The sequence below is a fragment of the Pollicipes pollicipes genome, unplaced genomic scaffold, assembly GCF_011947565.3.
Source record: "Pollicipes pollicipes isolate AB1234 unplaced genomic scaffold, Ppol_2.1 Scaffold_3447;HRSCAF=4054_pilon_pilon_pilon, whole genome shotgun sequence".
NCBI classification, from domain to species: Eukaryota; Metazoa; Arthropoda; class Thecostraca; order Pollicipedomorpha; family Pollicipedidae; genus Pollicipes; species Pollicipes pollicipes.
In genome coordinates this window covers 5,161,055-5,184,738 of record NW_023596297.1, presented here as the reverse complement: position 1 = coordinate 5,184,738, position 23,684 = coordinate 5,161,055, and the positions used below count along the sequence as shown (strand labels likewise).

Genomic DNA, 23,684 nt, shown 5'->3' with positions numbered 1-23,684 from the left:
CGCCGCTCCCCGCACCCAGGCAGACCGCCAAGGCGATTTTCACCTCCGCTGCCTGCCTGTTCTCAGAAGGCTGGCAGAACTGTTGTGAGCGAGCAGCGAACAGCCGCAAGAGCGGCTAACACTCACCAAGTGTGCCTGCTGTTGCTGCTGTTGCTGCTGCTGTTGTATCGGTGGCGGCGGCGGCGGTGGCGGCGGTGGAGGCGGCGGCGGTGGCGGCGGCGGCGGCTGGCGGGTGCCGTCCGGGCCCTGGCTGCGGCTGCGGTACTGCGATGGCAGCGTGGCGGCGCCGGTGGTGCCGCGGGGTGGTGCCGCGCCGGCCGGCTGCCGCGGCAGTGTCAGAGCCGCCGACGCTGGGCCCCGAGGCCACGGCCCCGGCAACGCGGTGCCCGCTGGCGGTCGCGACGCGCCGTCCGGCCGGCCGCCGCGAGTCGCCGGCGAACCCAGCTGACCCACCGGCAGCGGGCCGTTCAGGTGAAGGTTAGGTGCCGGCGACAGTTTGGGCCGGTGCACGGCCGGCGGCGGGTGGTGCAGATAGCCGTTCGGGAGAGGTGGCACACCATTGTGCTGCGACCGCTGAGAGCCCGCTGGCACCAGTTCGATGCGGACTGACGGCGTCGAGTCTGAAACAACGGTATCGTCAGGTCGGTGCGGATGTTGTGCCGGGTGGGATGACCCATATTCCACCCACCCATCCCTTCTGATTAACACAGTTGGCTCCAGCGAGTGAAGGGATGGCGTTGATGAGATACCGTGGTCGCTATGTGATACCAGATCTAATTTAGGGCCTAATCTCAATACTTCTCCTGACACACAACCATCCAGTTCGAAATTTATTTCACCTAGAAGGAAAAGGTCATCCCCTAACGAGGAGAAAGCATCCAGTTTGTTTTTAAAGGACTTGACCTTTCGAAACATGTATGGTTTCTATTCTGGAACTACACATAATTCAATGGAGACCCGAGGCTCGTCTTTTAACCAGTCTCCAGCATCCACCCTTCTTTTTACTGACGCGGAAGCAAAACTTCTTCCAACTTCTTCCCAACGATAAGCTCTCACGCTCTTTTCAGCGGGCCGATCAACGAAAAACACCTCCCTTAGCCCTGCTCAAGAGAGAAACTGAACTGGGAGCATCCAGAGGGCCAAATAATCGCCCGTGGGCGAGGCAGCGTGTGGGAAACTGCCGTCGGCAAACACTCCAACTCCCCGAGGAGAGAGCACAGGTCGGCCTGCACCAAACCCATCCACTCGAAGGCGGATCTTCTGCCTCTGGCTGAGTGGTGAGCGCCGGCGACGCGGTGGCGGTCACGTCCCAGGCTGTTTTCGGAGGCGGGACGGCGGTGGCGGCTCGGCCCGGGGCACAGTTTACGGCCGGGCGGGCAGCGGTCAATAGCGCACGTCTGGTGGCCGCCGAGACCGCACAAGCGCCGGCGCGCCGCCCCGCCGGCCCGGCCGCCCGGGTCAACGCTCCTCCGTCTGCATGTTATGGGCCGCCTGCACCGGCAGCACAACCGGTCGGCCGGCCGGCAGCAGCGGCGCCCGGTCCGGCCGGGCAGCGGTGCGAGGAGAGCCGGCCGCGCCACCGGCCGCGACCGGGCCGAAAGCCAACGCTTCATCGGTCGAACACCGTGCGGCTGGTAGAAGGGAGAATATGAGTGTCCCGTGGACCGCGGGAATGGCTAAAAAATGCAGGCAATGTCGTGGGCGGTCCCCATCACAACTAGCTGCACGTTCATTTCTTGGTTTCAACGCGCTTTGACGGCGAAGACGTCCGCGTTGACCATTAGCCCTGGTTTCACAACCCCGAACACGCACCGGCGGCACCAAACAACTGCCAAGCCTTCGCTAGCCTTCAGCGACGGGAGGTCGAAACGAGGCGAACGGAGCTGACCACGCTCAGCGCAGCGGAACGCGGCAGCGTGGGCCGGACAGTGTCGCCTGTCCACCGCTGGCAGCGGCGCGTAACGGGACTGGGCCGCAGCGCGACGCCATACGCCGAGTGCATACCTCAACTCCCACGGGGGCTCCGTTTGTGGGCCGCGACCCACGCGCTCCCGCCGGCAACTCTACTAAGGACATTAATTCAGCTATTACGGGCATAAGCGGCGCGTTTAGTGACCGCCGACCGCTATGTGGCGCACCTGCTCAGTAAGAACGCGCGTCAATATTTTCGTGTCGGGCGCAATCTAGATGTAAATAGTGCGCGTGGGCTGCCTGGCGGCCGGCAGTCGGCCGGTTCCGGGTGGCACGCGGCGGAGGGGGTCGCCGCTGGTGCACCCGGCCGGCCCGGGCGGCCTCCTAACGGACGCGCCGGCCATCGGCGCGCTGACCCACTCCGTGTCATCGGGCCGGTGGGGCGGGCCGGCCGACGCCAAGCGGGCCGGCTCGGCCCCGGCAGGTCACCAGCACCGGCACGACGGCCCCAGCCGAGCCGGGTGAGAGGTCACAGCCAGCTGGCACGGCACGGACCGGGCGCCGCCCGACCGGTCCAAATGACACGACGTCGGGCCGCAGCCGGTGCCCAAATACAGATGCCAACAAGCTTCGACATCCTTCATCACCCGAACGACAACCTTTCAAAGCCCCACACAATGTGAAGCGGCGTCCCCAACGGAGTTGCACGCTCGCTCCCTATCGCCCGACAGCTCCCAGGTCGGAGCGGTCGGAACCCTCCATCGGTTCTGCGCCGAGCTCCACGAACACCGCCCCCTCCCCACCGGCGTGCTGGCAGAACATCAGTGAGGGGACCCAACATGGCTAACTCGGACCTCTGGTTCATGAAGCAGCGTCCCGACGTGTGTCCGTCGTCCCCAACATGGCCCACGTCTCGTCCGAGTCGACTCAAACACCACCTGCATGGCCTCACAGAGTCTTCAAATTAGTCGAAACTGCAAACACCAGCCATGGGCGCCGAATGAAGAAAAAACTATTTTGACGTTTCAGACTACGAAACATGTATGCCCACGCCAGTGTGCAAACTAGAGTAGGTTTATTCAACGACATGTTTTACAGTCTGACCTAAGTCCAGAGGCGGATGTCGTCCTGGGAAGGTCAGCCACTTCAGGCATTTGAGCAAAACCACTATGGCCATTGAGTCAATAATACCAACACAAACATCGGCTTCATCATGCTTTACCCAGTCAAAATATGTCATCACATTGCACGTCAAAACTGCATTCTAAATATATCGGGAAGCTCAGACAGATGCATGTTTACAGTTCATAAAATGGAGCTCCACACATGTATTACCTTCGCTCGGTTGACTCACTGCCGTCTCCCTGACAGACAAACGTCCCTACAAATCAAATGACAATTCCCTCGCTCAGGGGGCCACACCTCTCAGATTAACGACCTTCGCACAGCCTTGATCGCGACACATTAATTATTCGCCACGTAGCGCTGATGTCGTCCAGCGCCGGTCCACTCACCGAGGGCCGGCTTCCCACACGACAGGCAGCACTGCTGACTGAAGAACTCGTCCAGCTTCTGCCACATGGCCGGGCGGACGCGGACCGCCGCGGCTGGCGCGCGCGATCGCTCTGCGGCACGTCTGCGGGCCTGTGGCGGCGGAGCTGAGTGCCGCGCGCACGCTCCGGCCGCCCGCTGCCGGCGGACTGAGCGGAGCGGGCGGCGGCCGACCGACCAGCCGCGGCGGGCCCGGTCGCTACCTCTCCTCATATTGATCACATGTAGCGCCGCCACAGCGCGGCCGCCCGGCTGACGGCCGGCCTGGCGCCGACAGATCGCATCTTCGCCGACAGGCTTGCTCCGCGGCGCGGGCAGCGCCGGGGGCGAAGGGGTCGGGGACTGTCGGCGCAGACCCGGTCGGGTCCGGCGCTGCCGCCGGCGCCAGCGAACGGACAACCGTGCCCGTCAATCGGCGCCACTCGCCCGGGCCAGACGCGGCGCGGGCCTGACGGCTGGTGGCTCGGGGACCGGTGGCATGGGCGCGACGCTCGGGCGGCGGTGGCGCTGTCTGAGGCAGCCGGGACCAGCCAGCTGACAGCACAGAACCGAGGCAAGGCACGACGCAGCGCGTGACCGGCAGACGAACCGCCGTGCGTCAGCAGCACTGTCCCCGCGACGCCTGTTCTGGAGATTCTACATCCTTGATTCTCTTTCTCAAGATGCCTTGCTTAATATGAGCTGCCTCTAGTAGACAGCGTTATATATCCTAGCCCCGGCACCAGGCGTTCGATGACCCAGCCGTGGCTGGGGGCCGGGGCCGGGACCCGGCTGACGGGAAGGACACGACACGCCAAAGCCAGGCGGCCGTGACTCTGACCTCGAGCGGCGTCCGGCCGGCGGCGGCTGCGGCCAATCGACGGCAGCCCACTCGAGTGACGTCAGCGCAGCTGAATGCCCGCCCTAGCGACCCCGTGCGCTGGCAGCGGCAGACGGCTAGGAGTGGGCAAAACACGTGCTGTCGCCCGCAGATGTCGAACGTTGTTCCCAAGAGGCGACCCAACACACAGCTCTAGGCTCAGATGGAAGCTTGCAGACCCGTCACAAGGCTGGTGCTCAAGCTCCGAAAACTCGTAAAACTTGGTTTGAAGCAGTAGGGCCCTGCTGTTCCAGCCACCTGCTGTCAACGCCAACCGGACTCACAGGGGAGTCGGTGGTGACGTTTCTGAAGGCCACGAAACAGAGGCCAGGACTCCGCAGACTCGAGTGCGGTGGTGCTGAGTCCGGCACGAGGGAAAGCGAGCTCACCGCCCGCAGGGTCCATGCCGATTGGATTCTCTCAAATCTTCGGGGCGACCCACTGCTAACAACGCTCAGCATCTAGCGCCGGTGCAGGCACTGCATCGCAATTCCGACGACGTTCATGTTCCGGACCAGTTTAAGCAACCCGGGCGCGCAGACGGAGGACGGACCAATTACTCCAGTCCCAGTCCACTCAGCGAAGTTCCCAAACTGCAGATGGGCGGGTCGGGCCGGCAGCGTCGTCGGTCCGACAGGCAATCGCCGCCGCGGCCGTCTGTAGCGACTCGGGCCGTCGCGCCGTCCTCCGAGCGCCGCTCACGGACAGCTGACGTCGACGACCCTCGGAGGACCAGACTGGCGGCGGCGACGGACACAGGGCTGCTCAGCGCGGGGCGCTGGTGGCCGGCCGCGCGGCTGCCTCCGCCGGGCCCGCGACGTTCGGGACGCGGCGTCCGGGGCCGGCGGGCCGGAAAGCGCCGGCGGCGATGTCTCGGTAATGACGGTCGGCAGCTCCCGGGCCCAGCGCGGTCGCCGCGCCTTCGCGGTGTTTACGTCCCCATTAGGGCCGCGCCGGGTAATCCGCGGCGTGGAGGGCGCCGAACGGGCAGAGGCCGTCGCCATGACTCACAACAAGGCAGGGTGAAAGGGGAGCTGTTATTGTGGCCACCGCCGCGCCTGGCGCCGTGAGCACCGCGCGCGCAGCCCGCAAGCCGCATCATCGAAAGCGGAACGAATCAGCGGCGGCGGCGATGCTTCGCGGCGCCTGGCTGTTTTCAATTCTGTTTTGGTGGCGGCTCCGACGCGTGGGCTCTTACGCACCAGACAAGCGGCTCTCGGGAGTGCCCATCAATCTCACACCAGGCACTCTCAGGAGTGCACATCAATCTCGCCAGCGACATTTACAGGTCAGACGGAGAGTGACCCCTGGCTGGGCCATAAACTGGCGGCGGCCCGCTGCTAAGGACTCCAGTTGTCCGGGCCCGGATTTACATTGAAATCGGACAGTCCATTACGGCTGGTATGCGCGGCGTTGCTCCGGGCGCATTTCAGAGGCTAAAACGCGCCGGCCGGCAATCGACACGCAGCGCCCGCTCGCGGCGCGCGACGGCGTCGTTTATGCCGCACGACTAGGGAACATGTTGCAGCCGCTAGCGACCGAGCTTATTTTCGAATGTTTTCGCCGCAAGGATCGGGGAGCATGGCACCAGCTCAAACGAAAGGCGCAGTTAAGTCACTGAGCGCCCGTACCCGTTGCACTGTTTGGGTGGAAGGAATGTGCTCTGTTCTGCGAGTTGCCGTATCGAGCCCGCGACGCCGTGCTATTGGGCATGATCAACGCCAGACGCTCGGAATGACATCCAGGATACGGGGCGTTACAGAAGGCCATTGGTGAAGCTCGTCACGACACGACAGCGCAACTGCAATCTAACGACGGGGAATTAACGATGGGAACGGCGAGACAGCCTTCAGTCGGATGGCCTCGTCGCCTGTCTAGACTTCTTGTCAGCCGCGCGTTGGAGCGGTTGGGATTTAGGAGAGGACCGGGCAGGCTTCATGTTTAAGGTGAGGAAACTCGCATGCATCTGATTCCCCGTAACAGGATGCCTCTCGGGCATGAAAATAACATGCAAATTGAATTTACTCGCATGCAAATGACTGGCCAAGGTAACTAAATCTAAAATGCAACTAGTGGAAATTCGAGGATAAATGACACTTAAGGTGGACGTTTGGTAGATCTCCAGACGTCGGCCCTCAACCCCAATTTAACAGTTCCCACGCCTATGCGACCTAGCTCATCACGACAGCGACCACAACAGTCTGTCGATTACCGTCTGATGTGACACATAGGTCCTCGCTGTCGGGAATCGCGCTTACCCCAACAACGGTGTCGAGATTCACGGTCCCAGCGATGAAACTGGTGTAAATTCTGAACGGATTTATAACCAACTTTCAGCCATTGCTCTCTCATCATACTTTCGTTCGGAGTTGCATCACATAAGAAGTGTTTGTGCAGCGTTAAGCAAAATTCCAATTTAGCCAATTAACAGAACAGGAAAACGTTGTCACAACACACATCGCAGCTGGTTAAGCGCACGCGTCAAGACCGGACCCTGCCGAGGACGAGCGAAGCATAGCAAACGGACACTACAGACCCGCCCATCAGATGCGCCTCGCCAGTCGACCTCAGCAGACGCGACGGCGGTGTGCGGCGTCAGACTGGCGGAGAGGTCGTGCTGCGTCCGTTCGGTCGGCGCTGATAATCCCCGACACGGCCGGGTGTCGCCGCACGGCGTGTGATTGGTCGCCGGTTTGGAGATGAAACACCGGCCATGTAACGACCAGCCGCAGCTTGCGATAAAAATGGCGCTAATCTGAGCGTCAGCGCCTGTCTGGCTGTCCGGCGCGTGGGATCGAACAGCACTAATGACCGCCATCGAGTGCCCTTCCGCGGGTCATCGCTCTGCTGTCTCCGCGTCGACGCGGATGACAGGCGAGTGTGGACACAAACCGCTAATGGGAACGGCCGACGGGGCGAGGCCGGCGTTATCAGGCCGGTTGAGGGTCCCGCGCTGGCGCGAGCGGCCCGGAGAGAGACGCCGCCCCGCTCTAAGCCGCTGTGATCAGACCGGCTGCGGTACACCGACACCGGCGGGAGGATCTACGGTACACCAGCATCGGCGACAGGATCTCGTCACGGCGGTCATGGCGGACCTCGGAGCGACACCACATCTACATGCAGATGCAGCCCTGGACACCAATCGAACCTAAGCATTCGCTCACGACGATCCCATGGTCTTCTCGTCGAGCACCGCCATCCAACGTAAATCCGCCAGTTCGACGGTCCCCAGACGGTCGCGGCATTCTCATTTTAAGGCGACGGCCTCGTGGCAGCAGATTGCGCGCCACCGACGGCGGACGGGTGGCGGCATGGCGCGGCCGGCCGCCGCCGGAGTCCGCCGGGCGTGCGGCCGCCGCCGGAGTCCGCCGGGCGTGCGGCCGCCGCCGGAGTCCAGCGGGCGTGCGGCCGGTGTCCTGCGCCCTCCTTGGAGGCCCTGTCAGCCGTCCCCCAGCGGGCCAACCTGCCGCGAAGGGCCGAGAAAAACCCGGCGACCCCGCCACCAGGCCGAACGGCCGCCGTTTTTGCCGCGACCGAGTCGGTTTCACAATGCAGATGGCATACTTCGGCGACGTCTCGCCTCCGTCTAGTTAGCGGCGCGTCGGTGGCGCAGTGCCGCGGCCAGTGCGGCGCTCGTTACATATGCGGCGCGACGGCGGAGACGCGACTGTCATATTTCATCCGGCGCTATCGCCCTAACGAGACCGTGCCACTTGACGCTTATGGTCGACGACTAATCCTCGCATCAGCGCAGAAAAGGCCGCCGGAAATGTAGGTCAGTGCGACGAGCGTCCGGAACCACGCGGAATTCGAGCCTGTCATGACACGAGCATTGTGGCGGGGATGCTGGCCATGTCAGCCGACCCGTTTGGGCCGCATGAAATACCTGTCGGCGCTTACCGCCGGACCGACACCCCGGCCCATTGTTCTGGCGCGTGGTGTCCCGTGCACGCGGAGCAGCGTGCGACAGGCGTGCGGACAAATGACCGAGTGTCACATGACTTAGCGCACAGTAACGATGACCGATGTTGTGTGGCGGCGCTGACCGCCAAATCGTTCTATAATGGAGGCTGGCCGTGAGGAGTCGGAAACCTATGTTTGTAAAACTCATGGGTAATGAGAGTAACTGCTCCCTCGAGACACGTCGGTTAAGTCGTCATTTACAGATTTGTACTATTAAATTTGGGTGATTGGGACAGGCAATGCCCCAGCGGCGTATCGTAGGACTAAAGAACAAAACCTACAAGCCAACCCTTCCGTCTAGACGGTGGGAGAGCTGGAGCCACCGCCCGCCCTGCCCTGTCAGAGGCGACATGCAGGTCATCCGCCGAGAGCCGGCCAGACCGCGCCAAGTTCGGACACAGTCCGACCCGTGCATCCAATTCTCTCTGCGCACCAGCAAAACCTTTCCACAGGGAAGACGAGCGATAGTCGTTGGGAGACATCCCCCATAAGACCGCTTCGCAAGGCGTTGAACTTGCAATTATTTCGCTAGCAGCCTGCAACGAGCGATCTTCGCCAGCCAGTGGGCTAATGACACCACCCACTCCATGTAACGACGTCGACGACGCCACCAAGCCAGGGAGGTGGCCACACATCTTCCAGCCGATAGACCTCCCGGCACCCACGCTATGCCGCCGCTCTGCCGCCGTAAGCACCAGCTCTCCATTTCACCGACGGCCATCCGCCGGGGCGTAGCTGGACCCCGGGTGTGCTCCGGCCAACGCCGGCAGCGGCCCGTCGGCCGGGAGCAGCTGCGGATCCGGACGCGACGTCATCAGAGTTGCGACGACGCAACGTCCGCCGGCGCCGGCGCCGGCGCCGACAGCGGTCCGTGAGCGGGGAGGAGTCGGCGCGTCTCGACCCAACTGTCCGCCGCCCGACGCTGACCCAGATTCGGCCCTCGCCGGCCGTGCCGCGTTCGTCAGCTGTTGTCAGAGCAGTGAATGCACTTAAGCAGGCCCGCATCGCTCGCCGGACGCCGCGAGGAATGTGAGGCGGTGGCGCTGAATGACCGAGACCACACACGAACACCGAACGTCCCGCCCCGTCCCGCCGACGCCTACACCAGCACCAGACGGCAGATATGTCCCGACTTGCCACCGAGGGAGGTTTGCCACCAACGATCTGCAGAGTTGCCAGGACATCTGTTCCGAAAAGCAATCACCCAAAGTTTGCTCCATTTTGCCGGCCTTCATTTCTCCTTAACGCATGCTTCCGGCATTGCATAAGCGTAGTGGCCACGTCGTCTCCAGCGTCAGTACCGTCAGCGCGGCGGCGATGGAGCGTACGGGCCGTGAAACTTCCAGCGTCTTTAGCCGGCCGTTTCTGTCCCTTTGACGCCACTGAACAGCACGAACGCGGTTTTGGAGCCTCGAAAGGCTCCAACAGGCTTCAGTGATAAGTCCTCGATGCGCGACATCGATTGGACGATCCATTTGCCGGCAGGGCTTTAAGAATTGCAGTGCCCGCCAGACGGTTGATGTCAGAGCTGTGTCTCATCCGCTGGAGACGCCATCAACGCTGGGTCGAAGACAAAAGCATTTCGCAGCAATAGCTTTCGCGACGTCGGCCATGGTGACCAGCATTGATCCGCCGAGCCCCAACATTTTAATACCTGGTTTGTCCCGCCGAGCTCTAACATGACACCACGTGGTTTGTCCCGCCGAGCTCTAACATGACACCACGTGGTTTGTCCCGTCGAGCTCTAACATGACACCACGTGGTTTGTCCCGTCGAGCTCTAACATGACACCACGTGGTTTGTCCCGTCGAGCTCTAACATGACACCACGTGGTTTGTCCCGTCGAGCTCTAACATGACACCACGTGGCTTGCCCCGTCGAGCCACCAAAGTTTCACTTCCTGTTTTGTTGAACGCCTGGCTTCAATATCTAGCGCTGACCTTCGCGCAGGCAAGCTTCGGGGTTTTCATCACCTAATGGAAGCGTGTAACGCTAGTCCTGTTTTTTTTGTACGGCTAACGTCCGCCTCGCCCCGCCCGGCAGCCAAATGGAACACGCCAATCTTCCTCACTGCACCGGCATGCCTGCACGGTCAAGATGGCTCCGGACATGTGCCAAGACAGCGGGGAACAGCGTCAACACTGGATCCAGGCGACAACCGACCATGTCGTTCTCATCCGCCCTTCCCGTGAGACCAGGAAAATTTCTCAAATCTATGAATTCCAGCCAACGCACTCTAGCCAACACAAATCTATGCGTTTCACCTGCAGCCGCGGCCAGCTACATCACATGCAAATCTGATCAAGCCTCTTTTCTAAGCGGACGTTCGAAGTGCATGATGCATACGCCATTAGTTATTATGCACTGTGGTTGAAACACCTGACAAAGTTATTTCTGGTGCCTTTGCTTTCATTTCAGACCATGTATCTTGCTCATTCCCTAAAAGAAACTTCGAATCTCGAGTTACAAATCGAAGCACCGTCCTCAACTTCCCAACGGTCCCATCTCGGGAACGCAGCCGCGTTGAGCAGGTTCTACTCGTCACCAGAGTTACGAGCCTGCCGTGTCTACAGTGCTTCCGCGTCACGACACGAGCCTGCCGTCCAGTCTCCAGGGGTCAGGGTCTAGGTTAGGGCGAGGGGGTACGGTGATGTGCTTCAGACCGCGCAACTGGGACGTGCCCGGAACGTTCCCAGACCATACCCGGGGCCGCGCTCCAGCTCCAGCTCGTGAGCCGGCGTGCGCAGCCCATGCTCCAGGCCGCCGACCCGGAATTGGTCGAGATCTGGCCGGCGTGTGCTCCGGGCGTGCTTTAGCACGCGCTCGGGTGGCCGGCTAGACACCCTTCGCTCGGGTGGGGTGGGGGGTGGGGTGGGGGTGGGGCAATTTGACCCTCCACTAAGATCTCGGGAACTAAGAAAGCTAGGGGCGCCAAATTTACAGGGCGTCTTGACCTGTACGTGGAAACACTCAGGTCAAAGTTTGAGCTTCCTAGGTCATGACCTTCAGGTCAAATAAGGTCAAACAAGTTAAAATTCTAGATTGGTTTCTGAAGTGTCCCAGAACCTAAGCAACTGTTTCTAAGCAAAAATTCACAAGCCCATTTGATGTCAGTGACCTTGTTTGACCTTTTGAAGATCCTAGTGACCAAAATTATACAAGACTGCTCTGAGTTTTGCATCTGAATAAGCGACAAACACTGCGCTAGGCAGTATGTTCGTAAAACAAAATGTTGGCCCGGGTTGTCTTAGGTCGGTGACCTTGTCTAACTTTTAAGAAATCAATGGAAGATGTATAATGCGGTTCCTGCCGTCAATAAGTACGAAATAAGCATCACAAGCTTTCCCATACAGGAAGCCCTAGATTAATAAATCAGGTAGGTTTTTCACCTTGGTCTGACCTTTATACTTGACCTTAGGTCAATGTAATATGCTCATTCATTATTTGTGGTACCTAAGAAAGCATATCAGAGATGTATGGCTTCGTCAAACACTCCGTTATTATATCAGATTGGACGATTCCCCAGAAATTGCCTTCGCTGAAACCATGACCTGACTTTGACCTACCATAGGTCAGTGATCTTACAAGGTACATCTAAATCTTTATGCCAAACGATCCGCTATTCAATTTTCTACAAAAAGGTGTGACTAGACTACGCCTTTCGGAACCCATTCTGGAAAAACCCTCGGGGGTCAATTCCCCCCCCCCCTCCCACCCGAGCGCGTGTTAAGTGCTCCGAACCAGCTCCGTGGCGTGTTCCTGGCCAGACGAGGCTGGTGGCAGTGGCCCGTCCGACACCCCCGCAGGCCGGATTGGAATGTTGGGCCGTCCGGAGTAGACGGCCGTTACGACACGGGTCGCAATGTCGTCCGGCGACTGAGCGCAGGCCTCTTTTTTAAGTGGATGAATGAGTTCTCGTATATCGGTGCCTATGTTTCGAAAGGAATGTCCCACTTTTTAAGCCGCGGCCGCGCCGCCAGGAATCTGGAGTCCATCAATCTCGCAGTCAGCTTTGCCTAAGCGCAGGGCAGAGCGCGATGGACGTGCCTAACTAAACCGAAACTCGCAATCGTGGGTCACCCGGCCCCACTGGCCCCAGCGTGGACAGGTTACCATGCCAACCGAGGTGAAAGGTCGCAACCTTGTTGGCCCGACCAGTTGCATGTGTCGTAAGAGACCCGAATTATACACCGATCAAGGAAAGGAATTAATGACAATACAAACAAAGAGCCCAGCACGCATGGCGGTAATTATTCGGTTATTTTGACTCCCTCCCCGACAGTGCAAAAGGCTGTGTCCGACTCCGCAAATGTCCTAGGGCGCGTCCTGGTCACTCCAGCGGCCGCCGCACTGGATCGGGCGCCGGCGGTCGGCTGGCGGGCCGGCCGGGGCGGGGCGAGGCGGGGGAGGAGCCGGCGGTCCTGCCCGCACCATTAGCGGTCCGGAAAGCTGCTCCGATCAGATCGGGGCGGCCGTGCCGCCCCGCCTGCCCTCTCATCGAAGCTCGCCGGCCGCGTCCGCTGGCGGGCCCTCGCCGCCCCCGTCCGTCGGCGGACCGGCGCAGTTCGCCGGCTTAGCTCGGATTTCGGTGGTGATAAAGTGCAACGGACGTCTCCACGCGTGGCGCGGGAGGAGACGTGACAGCCTTTGTGAAGATGACCTGAATTCGGCAGTTGTGGACTGGGACGAGACACAAATCCCATTACGTACACGCGACGTCCTCCCCAAGTCTGAGCAGACGCGCCTGGCGCATCAAGCGCGTCCATTAGACACAATCGAACACGTTCTTCCGGAATTTTAATTAGTCCCGAACCGGAGGAGCGGGACCGGAGCGCGATCACGCCGACCCGCCATCATATCGGAGCCGTCGATCGTGATCCGTCGGCGGAGCGCGCGTCGGCCGTCGGTCCGTTGCGGTCGCTGCGCCACCGGAGCGAGCCATGAATATTCATGCATCGCCCCGCGGCCGGCCGCTGTCGGTCTGAATCAGGAGGGTGCCCGTCACCGTGCCGCACGAGCGACCACGCTCAAAGGCACATGCCGGACAACTGACCGCGTTGACGGCCCCGTTGGCGTCTGACGGAGCCTGGCAGCGACAGCGTCGCAAGACTGACCTGCGTTCGTTTCCGTTGGCGACGTCTTGGGCGTGGCGGTGGCGCCATCTGTAGAGGTGGCGGTGGCGGCAGCAGCGTCGGGAGCGGGGGACAGGACGGAGGCAGAGTCGGCGTGTGACTGCGACGGGATGCAGGGGAGAGGGGCGGTGGGGGCCGGGGACGAGTCGCGGCTGTAAGCGGGCGGCGCGAGCTTGGCCACGGGCCGGGAGAGGTCGGGGACAGATTTTGGCCTCCCTCGTCGTCGTTCATCGACCAGAGGCGCCGAGGACAGCAGGTCCCATTGGCGCAGTTCCTCGCGGTCAATCTCGAAAGACGGAGGGAGGCCATCGCCTAAAAAAGGCTGCTGACTGGAAGGGTGCGGCCTGAGCTGTTCGGGCGACTCGCTGGGGCGGAACTGTTCGTCCCGTTCGTCCCAGTCGTACTGCTCCAGGTATGTGCGGCCACATCTGGTGCGCTCCAGCGTCTCCGAGCGCTGCACCAGCCGCTCGTAGCGTACGTCATCGGTGGACCGGCAGCCAACGCGCTCCTGGTACCGCTGGCGCATCGGCTCGTTCACGTAAAGGGCGCCACGCGCCACACGGCGCGGGTCGGCGCCGTCTGACGGCGGCGATTCGACGCGTCGCTCGGACGGGCCCAGACTCTCCATCGACTGGGCGTGGCGGAGGCTGGCGTGGCGCGGTGACTCGCGCCGCTGCCGCTCACCGCACCAGCCGGCGTCGGCACCGGCGCCGGCGGCAATGGCACCGCCAAGACGCGAATCAGCTGCGACGCCGGCCGCGTGAGGCACCACCGGCGATGCGGCCGGCGGCGGCGCGCGGTACGGCGGCGGCTCGCCAGACGAGCGCACGATCTCGGAGCGTGGCAGCGGCATCGGCGGTCGGTCCTCGGGCCGATACGGCGCCGGCTCGGCGCGCGGGCCCGTTGACAGTGAGGCGCCCTCGTCTGGCCGCGGCGTCGCTGGATCGAAGCGCTGTCGCGAGGAGAGCACGTCGGGCGTGTGAGAGCGCGGCCGTGTGTCGCGCTCGAACTCGCTCGCGCCAGATGACAGGAAGTCGGGAGTGCGGGAGCGGTGGCGGGCGGCCTGGCTGGCCGCGGCGCCGCCCACTGACGGCGGGTCGAGCCGGAGCGGCGGGCCGGCCTGCCGCGTGCGCGGTGTCTCCTCCAGCAGGCCCTCCAGTGAGCGCGTGCGCCGGTGGTGGGACAGCGCCGGGCCGCTCGGCTCCTCGTTCTTCACGCGCAGACCGTCGGGGAAAATGTTGCGGACCGACTGGTCGCTCGAGTCGGGTGTGTGCGAGCGGCGGCGCGCCTTCTTCAGCGTGTCCGAGTCGTACACGTTGCGTTCGTCCAGGTCAGACCACTTCTGCACCTCAAGGTACTCGACCGAGTCACGTAGCTGCGCGGCGATGCGCCCCACCTGCACCAGCCGCTCTTCCGGCGAGCTAATCTGATTCACCTTGCGACCGATGTCGGGCCGCTTGCTGGCGTCCAGCTCGCGTTGGTTGTTTAGCTGCGGCCTCGCGCGCGACGGCCGCTCCTGCAGTGCCGCCGCCGCCGCCAAGTCCGAGTAATAGTAAGGCGCGCGGCCGTCACTGCCCGTTGACGTGGCCGAGTTCACCGAGATATTGGAGCTGCCGCGCCGGTGGTCGATGAGGGACGTGGCAGCGGCCGGTGGCTCGCGCGGCGACAGCTGTGTGCGCGGCATTCGGGGACGCGCGCCAGTCTCGCGCGCCGGCGGCGGCGCGGCGGCGGCCTCTGGCGGCGTCGGCGGCAGCGGCGGCGGCGGCGGCGCCGGTGGTGGTGGCGGCGGTGGCGCGCGGCCGGCCGGCACGCCCGGCGGCGGGGGTGGCGCACGCTCGGGGGGTGGTTCCTGCGCCGCCTCGTCGCGGAAGGTGCGCGCAAAATCTGACTGAAACTCGGGGCTCTTGACCGGTGTCAGTTCGATGCTTGTCAGCGAGCTGAAGCTCTCGCGCTTTACCACAGCCAGCTGACTGTCGGCGGAAGTCACCGACATCAGCGTGTGTATCGAGACTTCGGACGGCATACGAGACCGCGGTGTCGGCAGATTTTCGTACGTCTGATGCGGTGTGCCTGGCTTGGGCGGCGCCGGTGGCGGGCACTTCTGCAGCGACCGGGGTGGCGTCATCGTCATGTAGCCGCTGTTATCCTGCACCGGATATTTCTCTTCAGAGAGCAGAGAGCGCGGCTGTCCGGCGGCCAACACGACGCCGGGATAGTGCTCTTCTGAACGGAGCACGTGCGGGTCCTCGGATACGGTCATCAGCGCCATTTCGTCCACCACCGGGCGACGTTTGTACTTGTCGTTACGCACGCTCTCGACAGATGGCGTCTTTTCTTGCTTGATGGGAACGCTGTCGAGTGAGCCGGAGTCCTGCGAGCGGCGCGACACGATGTCGGCCGCCAGCCGCGCCAGGCTGTCCTGTGACGAGCCCTGGCTGGAGACGGAGCCACGCGGTCCGGCCAGCTCGGTCACCACCTGCTGCCCGCCCACCGACGTCATCTGCGCCGAGTGCGCCGCCAGCAGCGCGTTTAGCAAGTACGGCGGCGCCTCGGCCTCGGCCTGATCGTAGCTGAACGTCGCGTCGGCGCCCGGCTGCAGCTCGTCCATTGGTGGCGGCGACATAGGGATGGGCGGTGGTGAGACGAGGTCGCTGTCCGACGAGTCGGGGTGCTCGCGCTGGTCGTGCATCTGCAGGTAGTAAGAGGCCGGCCGGAACGTGTCCGACAGGCTGAAGCGTCGATTGCGCGGCCTATCCGTCTCCTTGGAGCCCTCGTCGTCGGCGTCCGATGCCGAACTGTCGGCTGAGCTCGACTTCTTCTCCGACTTGCGCTTCTCGCCCTTGAGCTTCTTGGTCTCGGCCTTGCGTTTGTTGTCGATCTTGGTGTCGGCTGGCGGCGCTTTGCTAGGGCTCTTGGTGTCGCCGTTCTCGGACGGCACCTCCATGTAGACGGGCTCGCCTCCCGGCACTCCTGGAAGCATGTACTCGTACTGCTGTCCCACTGGCGGAATCTCGGAGTACCGGTGCGGCTCGTTCAACACGCCGTGGTTCGAGAGCTTTTTGAACATGCTCTGCGACGCCTCGAAGCTGAGGTTGAGCACATTGGCGTTCATCTCCATGTAGGTGGCCTCCTCGGAGCGGCCGGGTTGTGGCCCGCGCGCTGGCAGCGGTGGCGGTGGCGGTGGCGCGACCGGCGGAGGCGGCAGATTCGCTGACGACTGACGCGAGTGCACCGCCGCCTCCGCCGCCGGCTCGGACATTTTGCGCGGCGGACTCATCGGCAGGTACTGGTCCTCCGTCAATGTGTTCAGCGTCAGCGAGCCCGGCGGCGGCTGATTGGCGTAGATGGGAGCTGCCGCCGGCCCACCAGGAGTCGGCCGAGCCGGCTTGGGCGGCACGGCGGGAGGCGCGCGCGATTCCGGGCGCCAGGGCGATCGACCGAGCGCCACCCCCGCCGGCGCTGCGCCCTCATCCGGACCGAACCGCGTAATGGCGGTATCCGAGCCACCAGCGGCCTCGGCAGCGGCGACCGGCTCCCAGCGCGCCTCTGGCGCCCTCGGGACGGCCTGCTGTGTCTCCGCTGTGGAGGCAGGATCCCGCCGGGCGTCCGCGGACCCGGCCGGGTGCCAGAGCGCCTCGGCCGGCCCGTGCCGGTCCGCCGACCGTCGCAGCTCGCCCAGCACACCCGTTACTCCCAGTAAGCTCGGCTCAGAGTGCACCATCTGGTCGTCGGTCACGTCTGAGTCGCTGCCGTCATGGCGAAGGTCGTGCACGGTCTCAGCCCGAGTCGGGGCCCAATCATTCCTCGACGGTCGTTCTCCCTCGAACCGGGCCAGAAGGTCCTCCACGGACGACGCGTTTTGCGGCGGGTCGCGCGCGCCGCGTGCCTCCGAGTCCTCCTCGAGCGCGAACTTCCTGATGTTGCTGCGTGACTTGCGCGAGTCGATGATATCCTGCGGGCTGCGAATATCGCGCAGCTCCAGGCTGTTAGCTGCGCTGCCGTCCGAGATAGAAAGTGATCGGTCCTGCTGGAGCGTATCCTCCTGGGACATGGCTTCCCTGCCGCCGGTCTTCAGCGACGCGTTCAAGCTGCGGATGGCCGTGACTTGCGCCTCGGACGCTGTCACTGTCGTGACTTCTGTCTCTCGAAAGTCGGCCGGGGGCGTCTTCAGCTGGGATACTTGGGCTTCAGCCACCTCTGCCTGCGGTCTGACAGGGCGCAGGGGCCGCTCCATCTGTTCTTCAGTCGCCATGGACTCATCCAGACGACTTTTGAACGCCTTGATTCGCTCCTGCACCAGGTTCCTGGGAGGCGAGTCGTCCTGCTTGGCCGGACTCTCCTGCCTCGGTTGCGCCGCCGCTCTCTTCGGCATCACCTTCGGGGGCACCTTGATGGGCACCGGCTCCTCTTTCTTCTCTGGCCGGACGTACTCGTAGCTGAACTCCTTCACCAGCCGGGACTCGTCGATCCGGTCGGCATCGTCCACGTGCCAGCCGACCGCCGGCCAGCCGGCCGCCGCACCCTTCCTCGGCTCGGGCGGCGGGGCGCGCCGGCCGCCGGAGCGGCCCGCCGGGGCGCGCACCGGCGCCTCATCCGCCGTCAGCTCGGCGCGCAGCGTGTCATAGCCGCTGTCCGAGTGTTTTCCCAGTGTGGCGCTCTCGGGGCGGTATAACTCGCTGAGGGCGCCGACGTCCAGCTGGCGGGCGGTAAGCAGCGGTGGCAGGCAGGCGGGTGGCGTGCCGGCCGGCTCGCCGCCCGCGCCGCACCGCTGCACTGCCACCTTCTCTTTGGTCGGGTAGAAGTGATCGTAGTTGTGCAGCTCGTGGTGGTACTTGTCCTTCTGTGAGTAGTACTGGCTGTGGGCTTGCTGAAAGCCGTCGCTGGGCAGCTGGCCGGCTGACTTATCAAAGTTGCGGAAGTCCATCTCAGTCTTAAGCCGCGCTGGCGGGCCACGGCCGGCGTCGTGGCTGCAGGCTGTAGCTCGGTTGTCCGGCTTCCGCGGCGCCAGCCCGTCCCGCCGCACCTCGTGCAGCGGTGACGTCACGCCCGAGCCGGGCCGCGCCGGCGAGTAGCGACCGCGCTGTCCGGCCGCCGCCCACGGGTCGCCGTCGCCCAGCCGGTACGACAGGTTCACATAGTCTTGCGCCGGCGGCGGCAGGAATTCCGAGTCCCTGCCATCTGTCGAGCGGAGAGGGAACTTCAGCCTTGCATCCGCGCCGTCCAGAGGCTTAGTCGAGTGAGAAAGCTGAGGGCGAGCGAAATCTTCCTCCACGCAGGTGTTAGTAGAAGCGGAGGCAATGGGCACAGATGCAGCGCTATCAACAGGGTTAGTTGAGAGGCGGGATAAGGATCGCTGCTAGCCACCTCACCACTAAGCCGTCGGATGGAGTCACCAGCCACGATTGATAGCGCCACCCGCCACGCCCATTGCCGTGTGTCCGTTCGGCCAGAATCATTGCATGCAGAAGGACTTTCTGAAACTACCCAGCCACAAAGGTACTCTTGAGTGACAGATAAATTTGTTTTGAGTGAGCAGATAAGAGGTCCCTATCAGGAACGCAACTAGCTCTTCAAGACTCGGCCTGAATATATGGACGTTACTTCTGGGGTTTCACGAGATATGCTGGATTGTTCATTTGGATCGGTTGCTTCAGACATACTCTGATCATTGCACTCGTCAAACTGAGCATTGAACAGCGTTTTTTTTTTTACTTGCTCTTGCTGAAACACTACGCACGAATTTGAACAGATGTCTCGAGCCGGAAAAGGGATCAGCAAACCTGCCGTTGAAATATCCACCAAATTGCGGTGCTCAATCTAGTCAAGCCGCCACTCTACGCTGGTTCACACAGGGCACGGCAGAATCGTTAGCGCACGCTGGTCCCTTTACCAGAGCGTCGAAGCAAGCATGCAAGCGATCTGATAACCCTCCCCTCGCCAAACTGGGTCTCACAAGCGTCCGGCTCGGTTAGTCAATCCCGCTCTACAGTTGACCGCACGGCCGCCTAGTTTGGTTAGTATCCCCCACCAGCGTCAAACCACAGAGTGCACAGTTCGCTGAAGCGATCCACGCAACGGCGAAGCACTGACGCCCAGGGATTCGCTGGTGTCTGCACGCTACGGACGAGGCATAGAGCCGTACGGACACGTCAGAGCCTCCACGCCAACAGCGAGCCACGCTGCTGCGCGCCGCGTGGCGGACTGCTTATCTCACAGGGTCGCGATCCTCACACACTGCACCACAAATCAGCACCTTCTGGCGAGGGCTTCTGAAGAGGACTGGGACGCCGACACCGGCGCGCGAACACTGCATGCGGCACTGACACCCCAGCAACAGCACTTAAGGCGTGCGCTGCGGCATAATCCGGGCCGCCTCACTCCAAAAATGTTGGAGTGGCCACGATCGGCGGGCATGACCCACCTTACCGGTTTGCAGTCCGGGCCATAAACCTTACCAGATCCTATCGGAACACAAACCAGGCCTGGTCACATACATTCCTTGTCCAGACGAGTCGTGCAATCTGTTCCTGGTTAAGGGATCCACCGATGACCTCGGTCGGGTATTCTCGAGTCAGACTTTACAACTCTCTCGTCGTCCAGTTAGCAGACTGCCACCAGATTTTCGGCAGGGTTATTGTAAGGTCACCGAGCGGGAAAACAGCGCGTGACACTGTCATCAGCGGAAAACTGAGATGTCCGCCCGGCTCTGCACTGCGACCAAATCTCGGCCCGGCCACGTGTCGACAGTGCAAGGCTCCATATGTACTCCCTGAGAAGCAGAGTAGGCGCCGGCAGCCCTGACTGGGCCCCTGTATGGGAGCCGTGCTTACTCAATCCACACTCTTTCCGATGACTTCATACTGGGCAAGATGTTGGCTTGCCTCCCTTCGACTGGTGGCGAGGATCCTGCGCGGCCCTCGTGAGAGAACGTATAGATCTGATCCGAAACCGTGTGGTATACTCGATCTGCATACTGCGTGTGATTGCAATCCTGACTCTGCCTGTGACTCTACTTGTGACTCCACCTGTGATTCCACCTGTGACTCCACATGGCTCGGCTCGGCTTCGGCTCGGGCCTGCCGTGCCTACCTCCGCTGTCCGGCTCGGGCCGGCCGTGCCTACCTCCGCTGTCCGGCTCGGACCTGCCGTGCCTACCTCCGCTGTCCGGCTCGGGCCGGCCGTGCCTACCTCCGCTGTCCGGCTCGGACCTGCCGTGCCTACCCCCACTGTCCGGCTCGGGCCGGCCGTGCCTACCTCCGCTGTCCGGCTCGGGCCTGCCGTGCCTACCTCCGCTGTCCGGCTCGGGCCGGCCGTGCCTACCTCCGCTGTCCGGCTCGGGAAGACCGTGCACGGTCTGCGGCCGCGGCGTCCGCGCCCCCTCGCTCCGCTCCAGTTCCTGTCGCACTCTCCTGGAGATCATCGACACCGGATAAGCGAGCCGCGGGGAAGGCCTCGCGGCGGGGCGACACCTCGGAACACGGAGAGGTGCGGCGACCTCTGGCTGGGAATGTTGGACTGGGCACCAGGCGAACAATGCATGCTAATTTCAATAGTCGGGCGTAGAAATAGCGTTGTTCGATGCTCCCAGGACGATGGAAGGAGACAAGTGAGTTGCCTGTTGCGGCCTCGTCGGCCACAGTCAAGGACAGCATCGATCAGCGCAGTCCTTGAAACCAACAGCGATGAATCACACCGATTACTTGTGGTTCAGGCCTTGGCGAACCACAAACTGCGGTAGTATGGAACAATAGATGGAATATTCAACGCTAGGACGCGTTAATTGGTGCCGATTAACGGCTTGCTTGACCTTTTTGGTTTAACTTTTATACTAATTAGAGCAAATAATAAGCAGATGACCTTCGAATCTCATGCATCGATAACCATTCCCAGCGTTGTTCAAGACCCATTATCAGTAGTCGAAGCAAGCACCAGCAACTACTGTCACGGTCCGGGAAATTAAGTTCACACAAGGAAAGCGTGAACATGTTACACCTTGGCCGGCTGGACGGCCAGGCGAGCCGTCACTCTCACTGGTCGCTCGGCACTCAGGGGTGAGCGCGGACGGCCGCGCTGGACCTCACCGTCGGTACTGGTCCGGCGGGAAACGCGCCGCGTCCGTCAGCTTGGCCGACTTGCGGGTGAGCGGCGACTGCAGCATCCTCTGCTTCCACTCCAGAAGGCGCTTCATCGACTCCTCCCGCTGCCGACAGAGAGCGGGGTAAGGCGGGCGGCACACGTTCGCGTGGTCGGCGGCGCGTCAACAATCAGATGCGGTACACGTTAGGTGCACGGCCATGGTGCGTGCGGCGTGGTGAGTGTACAGCAAGCACGCGCAGTCCGGGCAGCAAGGTCAAACACGCAGCGGCCAAGAACCGGCTTGGACGGCTTGCCTCAAAACGGACCCAACGACGGAGGAATGGGAGGCCGTAGGAATGCTGGCGGAGAACAAGGGAGCAGCTCGAAGACAATAGACTTAGTCACGATGGCCGACGAAAAAGACAAAGGAGGCCGTTGCCTACGAGCTATGCTGGGAGGATAAGCCTCTTGGCTTTCCACCTTGTCTACACAACCGATGCATGTCAATAACGCGCTTCCCGAGATCAAGAGCGGACCTAAAAGTTATCTGTACGCAGATCCATGCTAATTGGGACGATGCGACAGCCACAAAATTGTTTAAACCCCCGCTCTGGTCGCATCGGCTCAGGGAACCAGACGCAACATTGGCGGGGCTTCCAAGCACCCGGCCATAAAGTCCAGTCAACCGACACGATAACAGGTGCACGGGAGCCCAAAACGACAGGAAGGCGGCACAACACACACCTTGAAGCCCAACAGCGAGCTATAAACAATTACGCAACAGCCCCGCCACTAAAGAGGTCAATTCACCTCGACTTCCGCAGCCGACTGGCCAGGCCTTCCGCAGCCGCACCAACTGGCCAGGCCAGGTAGCATTGAACGGAAGCCGTCCAGCTGACGGGCCGCCGTGACGTCACGGCAAATCCCGGCGGCATTTCGCGGAACATTCCTGACCGTACGATCCGGCATGGCCGGCGTGCCGACCGGGGCTGAATCAGATGACACTGGACAACGTGCAGGCTCAGCTGACTGCACGGCTCTCTGCCGGCGGCGCGGCGGCCGGCAGCACACGGCCTCTGCCCTCCGGTGAGGCCGGCGCGCCTTAGCAGACACGAAGAGCATCCACCCGGACCCCACCGACCGGGGGCCGGCTCGACACAGCGGGGACCGACCCGGCGCCGAGCCCGCCAAGGTCATGGGAACGGTCGCGCGGCCATTGTCACCAGGTGCTGCGCCGGCTGCTGGAGCCCCCCCCCCCCCCCCCCCCCCCCCTCCTCCCCTTCGCTAGAGCGGCGGCCCGTGAGCTGCAGTCTCCGCGGCGCCGCCGCGACGCAGATGGCGGACCCGCTCACAGAGAGCGGTCACCGCTGGGGCATGGCCTCCTACTACGAACATGTCGGGGTGTAGCACGGTCTACGCTCCGAGCACAACAGCGTCTCTCTGTCATGCCCGCCGACCGCCCATCGCCGTCACAAACGAAAGGACGCGCAATAATGCAGCGGCCCCGAGGAGCCCCGCTTCGCCAATGGTTTTGTATTGCGTCGGAACGGCTTTGTATTCAGCGCTGTGACGACGCCTTCCTACGAAACACTAAACGCATACTGATGGTGAGGCTGCAGCATCAGCGCGTGCAAACGTCTCGGCCCTCGAGATAACTGCTCGCACAGGCATTGATCACGAGGACGTAGGAGAGATCACCGTCGCTGCCTGCGTCAACACTGTTGCAAATAAGAGCGATTGAGATTGGTCCCAAATCAATTGTTAAGCCGTTCGCATGCATACACAACTCGTCTGATGATTGCAGCGGTATTACTTCACTGTCACTGTGATCTAATAGAAGTCCATCTTTTTTTTGGAAAGATTTCAGATCTGTCGAAGTTGCCGCCTAAGTGGGGCTCAACAAGAGCGACATACCTGGGCGAGGCTTAACAAGCTAATATGCCCTAATGAAGCTCTTGCGTCTTAGCTTGTTTCAGGAGGGCAATGACATGTGGCCCATCACGACAACCATCTCCCTTTACCTGAGACCGTCAAATGGTAAACCGTCTAGAAGCCCCGCATTTCGTCGATCTACACTGACAGCATGACGCAACATACACGCCGCGACACACACGCGGACAAGAGCAGAACGCATGACGGGGCCGCGATGAATCCGAATCGTTGCGATAGAGGGCAAGCGATCTTTGCTGACG

At 62.2% G+C, this 23,684-nt stretch overlaps 1 protein-coding gene across 1 annotated transcript in view; it reads right to left on the bottom strand.

The window, feature by feature from the left end:
• Nucleotides 1-23,684, bottom strand: part of LOC119091519 (uncharacterized) — a 93,806-nt gene that overhangs the window by 21,100 nt on the left and 49,022 nt on the right. The window contains exons 7-12 of the mRNA XM_037214326.1: nucleotides 21,498-21,616; nucleotides 20,737-20,825; nucleotides 15,198-18,594; nucleotides 14,537-15,026; nucleotides 13,399-14,368; nucleotides 391-620 (exon numbers count right to left, since the gene is read on the bottom strand). Of these exons, the coding sequence (XP_037070221.1) occupies nucleotides 391-620; nucleotides 13,399-14,368; nucleotides 14,537-15,026; nucleotides 15,198-18,594; nucleotides 20,737-20,825; nucleotides 21,498-21,616 (5,295 nt within the window). The remainder of the gene's footprint in view (nucleotides 1-390; nucleotides 621-13,398; nucleotides 14,369-14,536; nucleotides 15,027-15,197; nucleotides 18,595-20,736; nucleotides 20,826-21,497; nucleotides 21,617-23,684) is intronic.